Here is a 10,577-nt window from a genome sequence, read left to right as displayed (position 1 = left end):
GATGTGCGGGAGGGGGGTCCCCCAGGGCGGCCTCGGCCCCGGAGCGAGGCTGTGGGGGTCCCTCCGCCGCGCAGGGGCGCCCAGAGGTGGCCCGCAGGGACCACCTGGGAGGCTAGAGCTGGACGCGCGCTGCCCTGGGCTCCGGGGAGGAGTGGGCGTGGGCAGTCAGGGTGGGGGCGTGGCTAGGGGAGCGGGGGCGTGGCCATACTCGCAGGGGCGTGGCCATACGCGCGAGGGCGCAGCCAGCGGTGGGGGCGTGGCGAGGGACGCCGGGGGCGTGGCCAAAAGTGCGAGGGCGCAGCCAGCGGTGGAGGCGTGGCCAGGGGCGCAGGGGCGTGGCCTCGGCGCCCCGCCCTCCCCTCGGGGATGCCGGGATGTTTACACTCCTGACAGCGGCGGCCGCGGGAGGAGGAGGCGCGGGAGCCGCGGGAGGATGGGCCGCCGCTAGGCTCGCTCTCGGGACGCGCGGGGCCGTGCGAGGCGGGGAGGCCGCGCCTGCAGCGTCCGGCGGGGGCGGCGCGGCGCGAGGTGGCGTTCGGCTCCGGGCGGCGCAGTCACAGCCCCGCTCCATCCCCCGGCCCAGCGGGCCTTCCCGCGGCGCCGCCTGGCCGGGCCGCCCGCCCGGGCCCCTCGCGGGCAGGAGGCCGGACGCCTCCCAACTTCCTGGTGAGTCGCTGCGGGGTCGCGGGCGCGGGCGCGGGGCTGGAAGGGCGAGTCGGGGCCGTTGGGGCGGCCTCCGGGCCCCGCGGCCGGCCGGTCCGCCGGGAGGTGGGGCGAGGCGGGGCGCGCGGCGCCGAAGCCGGGGGCGGGCGGGGCCCCGGTCGTGGGCAGCGGCCGAGGCTCGGCGCCCGGCACCGGCTCCGACGGCCGAGGCCGCGGCCACGGCGGCGGCAACAGGTCTTGGGTTTCAGGAGCCGAGGAACTTGCGCGAAGTCCCGCCTCCCGCCGCCCGGCGCGCGCTGATTGGCCGCGCCGGGTATTTATCCGCCGCTGATTGGCGGGGCTCCACTGTCAGGTTGCGGCCGCCGCGGGGCCGGCCGAGCGGAGTTCCGCGGCGGAGGGCGGGGGTGGGGGGGAGCGGATGGGGGTCCCCGGGGGCTCGGGGGGCGCGGGGAGGACGGGACCGCCGGCCGGTTGGACGGTGAGCTTCCGTGGGGGCGCCGTTACGGGAAGGACGGCGGGAGGGAGGGAGGGAGGGACGGAGGGATGGCCAGGCCCCGGCGGGCACGGGGGTGGGGTGGGGGTGCCGGGGGATGGTGGTTAAGAAAGACATTGAACTTGGAGGCCAGAGCCGGAGGGACGAAGAGGAGCCTGAAGGGACAAGGAGGAAAGTGGGGGGGGGGGGGGGCACGCTGCCCGGGACGGGGTCACAGAGGATGATGCTCCGGGAGGTCGCCCCGTGCACCGCAGGCCTCGGGCCGGGAAGTAGCCAACCAATGGACCCGCCATGGGGCGGGGGGAGGATTAGACCTTGAGGGGGTTGAAGAGTGAGGACTTAATTATTATCCTACAGGAAGACATGCCCCCGCCCAACAGCGTTACAGGAATGAAGGGACTTTCTTGCTTCTTTGGGGGGAATATATATATATATATTTCATTGATTTCTTTTTTTTTTTTTTACAGAGAGGAAGGGAGAGGGAGAGTCAGAAACACAGATCAGCTGCCTCCTGGACCCCCCTCCCCTCTATCCCCCCACCCCACCCCACTGGGGATGTGCCCGCAGCCAAGGTCCATGCCCTTGACCGGAATCGAACCTGGGACCCTTCAGTCCGCAGGCCGACGCTCTGTCCACTGAGCCACACTGGCCAGGGCTTCTTGCTCCTTTTGAGACGGGTGATCGGGTGATCGATCCTAAGGATGCGACCTGAGAAACCAGGCGCCCTGGTCCTCAGGGCCCCTGCACCCCGTCACTGTTACATCCACTGGGGCGACCCCCACAAGCACTGGCGCCGGTGCGCCCCTAACCAGCGGGGCAGCGATGCATCCTGGCACTCCCGCTGGACAGGATGGGGCTCTGTGTGGGGCCGGAGTCTCCATTTGAATCAGTGTGTGTGGGTTTAAGAGGCGGTCCCCCTTAGCTGCAGGGTTTGGTTAGGGTTAGGGTTAGTTAGAGGCCGTTACCCTTAGCTGCTGGGGCAGAAGAGGACCACTGAGGCCGGTGTGTGTGTGTATGTGTGTCTCTCTGTGTGTATGTGTGTATATGTGTGTCTGTGCATGTGTGCATGTATGTTTGTGCATGTATATGTTTGTATTGGTGTGTGCCTGTGTGTCTCTCTGTGTGTGTATATGTTTGTGTGTGTGTACTTGTGTGTATTTGTGTGTCTCTATGTCTGTGTGTGTCTATGTGTGTATGTATGTGTATAAGTGTGTGTATTTGTGTGTGTGTGTGTGTGTGTGTGTGTGTGTGTGATATTTGGGACAGCAGGAAACGGGAGTTGCAAAATGTCCTTAAGTGCTGAGTGCGAAATGGCAACATTAAAATTTCCTTTCCAGTTCGCTGGTGGTTATTTTTTCCCAAAGGCCCGTGCACGGGAGACGGTTTGCTCAGAAGTTGAGTCTTTCCGTTTCCCGGGGAGGAAGCCGCCCCGCAGCCTCCTCCGCGGGTCCGGCCTGGCCGCTGGGGGGGCCCGGCCGCGGGAGGGGGGGACGGCGGGGGGACGGCGGGAGGGGAGGGCCCGCGGCGGCGGAGGCACCGGGGCTCGGGGAGCCGGGCGCCCCGGGAGGCGCGGGCCTGACATTCCGCCCCGCCGCGCGAGGCCCCGCCCCCGGCGCACTGACGGCCCCCGCAGCCAATGAGCGGCGAGGACAGCGTGGTTCCGCTCGGGGCGGGACTTCCGGGCGGGCGGGGTGGGCGGGGCCGGAGCGCCGGGAGGGAAGTGCGGCGCCGGGACGGGCGCACGTGGAGGGGCGGGCGCGCGGCCCCGCTGGTCTCCCCCGGTCCGTCCGCGTCCGCCCCGCTCCCCGCCGCGCCCGGGCCTCAGGGCCGGGGAGCGGGCCGGCGGGCGAGCCGGACCTGGCCGCGGGGACTGTCGGGGTTTTGCCCCGAAGTTTCCCCAAAAGTCAGACCAGGTCCTGGGCGCCTCCCGCCGGGGCCGCCTCTGCGCTCAGGGCCTCTGGCCGGAGCGGGGCGGGGCAGCTGGCTTTGTGCTTTCACAGCAGACCCTCCCGCACCCATTCCGCCCGCGAGGACTGCTGTGCGGGGCGCGTGTGTGTCCCTCCCTCCGCCCTGCGCGCCGGGCGCACACCGCCCTCCTGCCCCGCTGACCGCCGCCCGGAGCTCAGCGGCCCCCCGGCCGCCGCTGCGCTGTGACCTCGGCGCCCCTGCGCCGCCGGGCCCGGTCTCCTCCGCTCTGAGGAGCAGGAGGGCGTCTCTGTAAAGGCCTCTCCCCCATGCCCGTCCCCTCCCCGTCTCTCTCCTGAGGACCCTCCGCGCTGGCCCAGCTCCTGCCGCTCTGGGCGCTGTGATCGCCGTGCCCACAATGGCGTGGTTCCCTGTGTGAACGCTGTGTATGGGGTTGGGAGCAGTTCCCCTTAGCTGCTGGGGTAGGAGAGGGCCGCAGGGGCCGGGCCGGGGCGGGGCGGGGCGGGGTGAGATTTTGGATGGCAGGAAACGGGAGTTGCAGAATATCCTTAAATGCTGAGTGTGAAATGGCAACAACATTCCTTCCTCGCATACACGTGATTATTCCCCCCCCCCCCCACTCCCCATGGTTAAAATAATTCCTCGTTCTCATATTGAAAAATTGCTCTAGTTTTTGTCGTGGTTGTAACGATATTACGTTATGATTAGGAAAATCAAATAGATATGCTTGTGAAAAGTGGTTAAACTTCTACCAGTGAGGCACTGCAAAGCTTCCATTGTCTGTCCTGCCTGCCTGCAGCCTGCAGTCAGATAACGGGGTTTGTTCGCATGCTGTCACCCAGGCGAGGAGAGGGGGTGGGCAGGTGGGGGTGAGGGGGAGGGCAGGTGAGGGGGTGGGCAGGTGGGGGTGAGGGGGAGGGCAGGTCCTTCATCTCAGAGGTAAATGGAAAGGTAGTCATTGTACAGGAAGAGTGCGCACCGATGGGTTAATTTGTGGGAAAGAATTCATGTTTTACTCTGTCTCTAACAGCAACGCACAAGTTCACTTCTCTTGTGTTCCTCATGGTCTTTGGTGTTAAATGGTGTGGTGGCCAGTGTCAGCGTTCAGGGTAGTACGTGGGCGGGTGGAATATTCAGTGAGAACTGGCGTTTACACGTACCTAACATTAATATTTTCCGTGTAGCCCTAAGACAGCGTTTTATTATAATAAAGCTTACACATTCAGTGAGTATTTTGATCGATGATGGCACGTTGTTTTAGCTTCACTTTGTCACTCGATGACCTAGATCAGTGGTCGGCAAACTCATTCGTCCACAGAGCCAAATATCCACAGCACAACGACGGACATGTCTTTGGAGAGCCACAATTTTTAAACGTAAACTTCTTCTAACGCCACGTCTTCCACATAGACTCGCCCAGGCCGTGGCGTTTTGTGAAAGAGCCGCCCTCCAGGGGCCAAAGAGCCGCATGTGGCTCGCGAGCTGCAGTTTGCCTACCGCGGACTTAGAGTCTGCACCCTCTGATGAGGAGGAGTTGTGTCTCGTTAGCAGTTCTCCCCCCGCCCCTGGCTCCTCCGTTCTTTGGAGCAGGACCTGCTGTTGGATGGTTGGCGGGAGTCTGAGCTGTGCGATCTGTGATCCGGGAGCCGCCAGCCGGGACACAGTCCCCACCGGGAAGGGGCAGCTATTTTGGGGGCCCCAGACCCGAACCTTGACTGCCATGGCCCAGGGAGCTGTGGGCCGGCTCAGCACCTGAGTGTGGTCCGATCCGGGTGTGACAGGTGGGCGTGTGGGAAGCAGGCACCATGGTCTCATGTGCGGGCCGGGAGCGGCCGGTCTGCGGTGGGATCGCCTTTACCGTAAGGGGCACAGATGTCGTGCTGCCCGCGCTGCCTGGGCCACACCGGGGGAAGCCACAAGGCCTTTTAAAGGAAGATACTAGCATCTCATTGAGAAGCGATTGATTGATTGATTGATTGATTGGCTGTAGAGTCCGTCCTGCTGCTGCGATGTCTGGCCAGGAGAGCCCTGCAGCCTCCTGTGTCAGGGTGAGAGCCGCCTCTGCCGGCCGCGGTAGCCAGGCCTCGGCTCAGGAGCCTCAGCTCACCGCGCCGGCACTAGCTCTTTAAATCGCGGCTGTCACTCCGTCACAGCTGGAGGCAGGAGCACAGCTGTTTCCTAAGTAACGCTCAGCAGCCACAGATGGGCTCCCTCCAGCCCGGGGTGTCCCCGCAGGGGGCGCTGCTCCCTCCTCCGTGGGTCCCTGCAGTGTCTCTCCGCCGGGCACCCAGGCTCCCCACTTCCTGGCCCCCGGGCCTGCGGGCAGCACCAGCCCTCCGTCCTGCCTCTGTCGGTGGCGGCGTTCAGGAACGCCGGGATGAGTAACAGGCTCCTTTTCCATGACCGCCTTCTCCCCCGATAGATGCGGTGACCGGACAGGCCTTTGCATGCCGGGCGCTCCCCGTGCCAGGCTCTGCTCGCCTCCTTGGCTGCTCAGAGGCCCACCCCACGCAGGACGAGGAAGAGGCACTGGGAGAAGAGATCCCCGGGTCCTGGGCGAAGTCCAGGCTCACCTCTGTGTCTTCCCCCGCCGGCCCCAGTCTGAGCCTCGGGGCTGAGCTGGTCCGGGACTGGGTCCGAGCGGCGAGCGCGTGGCCTGGGAGGGCGCAGAGGGGTTCGGGGAGGCATGGAGGCTCCTGCACGCGGCCGGTGTGGGCGAGGCGCTCCGGCCTCCGCAGGATGTGGCCGCTCTGAGCCGCCTCAGGCCCGACCCCAGTGCCGCCTGCGGCTCCACGGGCGTCCGCTGTGCACACGCAGGCTCTGCCTTTCCTAGAATCATCCGCCCGTTCCAGGAATCGCCTGCTTCCTGGAAGAGGTGCAGCCACACAGGGCTCGGCATGTGTGTGCGTGTGTGTGCATGTGTGTGCGCACACACAATAGGCTGGACTCACACTGATCCCCGGACTTCCGAAACCCGAGCTCTGGAACCTTCTCCTTGTGCAATCCTGGGCGAGGGACAGGACGTGCCTCTGCAGTCCACTCTTCTGTGATCTGGAATGACTCCCCACACCCCCTCCTCCCCCGGAATGTTCTGAGGAGATCCCGGACAGACGGAAGATGCGTGAGGAGCCGGTTGCTGGCATTCTGCTGGGAGGGCTCACAGGAACGGGGAGCTTGGAAAGCCTGGAAGCCACGGCCCCGGGACACCCCCTTCCCCCGGGGCCTGCAGCTTCACACTGCGGGTGCCGTTTGCAGCTTTCACTGACACTAAAGCTCACGTCCCATTCACTGAAGCGGTGGCGCAGGACGCCCCTGAGGCTCCGGCGGGCGAGGGTGAGGGCTCTCTCTGCCCTTGGCGGGGGAGGCAGCTGCCCGCGGGCCAGGCGGGAGCGGGCCGGGTCGGGGCCAGGACTCGTTTGTCCTGTTACTCCACACTCTGCCCCTTTGGCATAACCCCCAGCGCTCCCCACAATCCTGACCCTGACGTACCTCCTGATCATCATCATCCTTTAGGCGTGTGGCCTGCTTACCGAGCTGCAGCCCAGCGAGGCCAGATGGAACCGTTATTTTTTCCTCTGAGCGAGCTCACCTGCAGGTTCTAGCCAAGGTAACGGTGGAGGAGTCATTTACTAAAAATAAAAGTGTGAATAAGTAACGGGCTTGCCAGTCGCAGGGTTTCCGCGTGGGCGTGCGGGGGGAGAGGCGGTGTGAGCGCCTGGGCGGACGCGTTCCTGGGGGGAGAGGCCTGTGGGCTCGGTGACAGGTGTCCCATGAACTGAGCGGGAGTCCGGGCTGTGGGGATGAGATAGACAGACAGACCGGGATCTCAGGGCATCGCAGCGTCTCTGAGTGAGGACACAGCTCCCCGCACCCACAGCTCTGCTCTGGGCGGTCAGCGGCAGACACGGTCGCTCCGAGCAGGGCGAGCCGCGTGCTCCTGGGCGGTGGGTCCCCGTACCCATCCCCGGGCCCCGGAGGGCTGGTCCTGCCTTATCGCCGGTCGTCGCCATGGCAGCTGGGGGAGCACCACTCCCAGCCGGAGCCGCTCGGAGCCGGCGGCCAGCGAACTGGATGTGCGCAGCGGCTCCGCTGCTCCTCCCGCAGGAAACGGAGCAGGTGGGCTCCCGGGACCCACAGGGCCTGGGGGCCGTGCGGTCGGAGCCTGATGCTGTGCGAGGTGCCGGGCGTTAGGAGGGGGATTCTGGGCAAAAGCGGGCTAAGGGCCTCTGCTCCTGTTCCCCTGCTTCCCCCTAAGGCAGTGGTCGGCAAACTCCTTAGTCAGCAGAGCCAGGTATCAACGGCACAACGACGGAAATCTCTTTGGAGAGCCGACGTTTTTACACTTAAACTGCCTAGGTACATACATTGTTGTTAACTTAGTTCGGGGACTCCTAAGCTGGGCGTTGCTAAACCCTCAAGGGGCCAAAGAGCCGCGTTGACCAGGCCCTAAATGGTTTGTGGGAGAACCTCCTCCGGGACACGAAGCAAACGGAGTTCTCACCTGGGGGGCTGGACCCAGACGCCCGCTTTCCCGCAGAAGAGATGGCTGCTGGGAAGTTGCCCGCAGAGGGTGGCTGAACTTACAGAACATTCACTCAGCACAGAGCTGACCAGCCGCCCCTCTCCGATGGCACCGGCCTCGTTAAACCTCCGTCAGCGATGAGAAGCGGGTGTTCGGACGCTGGGTTTTGTGTAACACACACACACACACACACACACACACACACGGTGAAAGTGTGATTGTAAAACACCTTTCTGTGTGTGACGTTCGCGCACTCAGTGCAGGTCGGTGCTCTGCAGGCTTTCCTGCTCGGTGGGAACAGAGGGCAGCCCTGAGCAGACGGCCGTGCGGAAGGCTGGGGTGCGGCCGGCACTGGCCCCGAGCAGCTGGCTGCACTGAACGTGCTGGACGGACGCTGGTCCCAGGGGTTAGAGCGGGCGTGGTCTGGCGGTCAGCTGTCAGAGGAGGGGTTCTGGGGCGCGCTCCGTGCTGGCCTCCCATCCTAGCCTGGGATTTTCTCTTGTTGGAGGTCAATCATATATTAAATACGTAGTCTCTTCAGTCTTGTGTGTGTGGGTGTGGAGAGAGAGAGTGTGTGCGGGGTGTGTGTGTGAGAACATGCCTGCTCTCTCATTACTGCCCAAGGTTATGGTCCTGATTGAAGACGAGGTGAGCGTTGTGGTCGGTGTTCTCGCTGCCCGGCCTGCCTGTGGCTTTGAAGCTCCCGTGAAATGAGACCCAGCTGATCATCCGGTTCCCCATGGGGCTGGGCCTCTCTGCAGCCTTTGTCCTCAGGGCCTGGGGCCCCCACACACGCGTGGTGCTGGCTGCTGCAGGACACAGGAGGGCACCAGAGGGCACAGGAGGGCACCGGAGCGGGTGGCAGTGGCTGCAGGGCTGCCTGGGGCAGGGGATCTGTGCTGGCCCAGGAAGCACTGGGCCAGGGAACTGGGGTGTCCAAAGCTCAGAAACGGGCCGGCTTGGCAGAAAGAGGCGGACATGAGGCTGTGAGTCACTCCCTGGGGCGGCCCCGTGGCCTGTGAAACGCGGCTCCGGACGGGCAGCCACTGCAGACCGGCCTGAAACCTGAGCCGCTGCTGCTGCTGTCTGAGCCTCGGGCCTGGCCGTCTGAGCCGCTCCTGGCCGTCGGTGGCCGCTCCTGGCCGTCTGTGGCCGCTCCTGGCTGTCTGTGGCCGCTCCTGGCCGTCTGTGGCCGCTCCTGGCTGTCTGTGGCCACTCCTGGCCGTCTGTGGCCGCTCCTGGCTGTCGGTGGCCACTCCTGGCCGTCGGTGGCCGCTCCTGGCTGTCGGTGGCCACTCCTGGCCGTCGGTGGCCGCTCCTGGCCGTCTGTGGCCGCTCCTGGCCGTCTGTGGCCGCTCCTGGCCGTCGGTGGCCGCTCCTGGCTGTCGGTGGCCGCTCCTGGCTGTCGGTGGCCGCTCCTGGTTCTGTCCCACCCACCGGCACCTGGCCGCTCCGGGCCCCTCCCGGCCCCTGGGCCGCGCTGGGCCGCCCAGGTGAGGTGAGTGTGGTGCTGGCGACGTGGCTCTGACACGTGGTCTTTGCTTGCAGAGCGCTGACGGTCCTCTTCCTCCGGACGATGGATGAGAAGCCGCAAGGCCTGCAGGGGCCACCGGCCCCCCAGTTCCAGCCTCAGGTAAGGCGGGTCCGGGCGCTCGCACCTCTGTGCTTTGGACGGGGGCAGCCGAGGCTCACAGGAGAGGCCGCGTGTGGTCACACCGCGCGTGTTCTCATGTCGAGTACGTGGTTCTCACGTCGGTCCCCGTGTCACTCGGACACACAGTCCGTAGGAACAGGGCACTTTTGAAATATTCCCGGAGATTTTAGGGAGATAATTTCTCAAACGGAAGAAGCACAATTAGTGAGACTTGGTTGGCACACGTGGCGTTGGCATGTGCACGTGTGGGGCTGTGCTCTCTGCTCACAGAGAGGCGTGTGGACAACGCAGTGCATTGTGACTGGTGTCGCTTGGAGGTGAGTGATGTGTCCTTCAAGGCCACAGAGTGAGTTTTATGGACGTAAATGGAAAGGCATTTTGTTGCTTTCAAATTCCGTTAAAATGAGCCACGTTAACGTTATCAGATAGAAGCAGGTTGTCAGCTTGCGTAAACGGGAACGTGAGGCCCAGTCGGAGACGCTGGCGGTGCCCGTGACGCCCTGTTAGTGATGCTGCTGTGCCTTCGATCGCGGATGACGGCCCCCCTGGGGCTCCGGGACCGACGATCTCCCCGGGGAGCGGGAGTCCGCGTGCGGCTCTGATTTCCCCCGGGAGCCATCAGCGCCTCGCGGCCCGCATTACCACTGCTCAGCGCGCTCCGCCCCCAGTGCGAGCAGATCAATTCCCGGGGGCCAGCGACCAGCATTGTTCCGGGGCTGGACTCACCGTTCAGAGAGAGACCGTGCTTTTCCAAAAATAACTTCCCGCCCGGCCCCCGGCGACACCCCTTCTCGTCAGGACTGACCGCGCTGCCTGCAGTGGCAGCCGCCCGGCGCCGTGGCTGGGACGGCCTGGGGTCACGCCGGGTGCGGGGTCACGGAGGAGCCTCCCGACCGGCCTGTGTCACGCAGAGTGCGGGCGATGGGCTGGAGGCGCGGGTCCGTGCCCGCCCGTCTGCCTGTGAGGATGCGATGGACGGCGGTCACCAGCCCCTGGCTCACCGCGGCCTGCCGGCAGGTGACGTGTAACGAAGTGTCCGATGCCTCGGCTGCTCAGCCTAATCCCGGGTGGCAGCCCGTCCCTCAGCTGCCAGGCGCGCCCTCCGGCCTCGCCGCCCGTTCGGGGGGGCCCGGCTTAATCAGCCGGCAGCCTGCGACCTGACATGCAAATGTAGGTCATTGCATATGTAAATGCGTGATTACAGGCCCGCATGCCAGGGCACATTAGCGCGCCATCCCGGTGGCGGCTGTCACAGGCCTCGGCCGTCACGAACGCCTGCCAGTCACCCGCCGCGGGGCGGGCTCCCGCTCGCCGACGTG

At 65.1% G+C, this 10,577-nt stretch overlaps 1 protein-coding gene across 5 annotated transcripts in view; it reads left to right on the top strand.

Moving 5' to 3' along the window:
* Positions 1 to 358: 358 nt before the first annotated feature.
* Positions 359 to 10,577, top strand: part of NEK7 (NIMA related kinase 7) — a 21,258-nt gene continuing 11,039 nt past the window's right edge. Inside the window, exons 1-2 of one of the 5 annotated variants that reach the window (XM_045582472.1) lie at positions 359 to 666; positions 9,153 to 9,237. In XM_045582472.1, coding sequence (XP_045438428.1) covers positions 9,181 to 9,237 — 57 coding nt within the window. In that variant the 5' untranslated portion in view covers positions 359 to 666; positions 9,153 to 9,180. The remainder of the gene's footprint in view (positions 667 to 9,152; positions 9,238 to 10,577) is intronic. The other 4 variants (XM_045582470.1, XM_045582473.1, XM_036440183.2 and 1 more) reach the window with 4 other exon arrangements.

The sequence above is a fragment of the Pipistrellus kuhlii genome, unplaced genomic scaffold (genome assembly GCF_014108245.1).
Source record: "Pipistrellus kuhlii isolate mPipKuh1 unplaced genomic scaffold, mPipKuh1.p scaffold_m20_p_164, whole genome shotgun sequence".
NCBI lineage: Eukaryota > Metazoa > Chordata > Mammalia > Chiroptera > Vespertilionidae > Pipistrellus > Pipistrellus kuhlii.
Note: the sequence above shows the minus strand (reverse complement) of the source record. Positions and strands in the feature narration are given on the sequence as shown.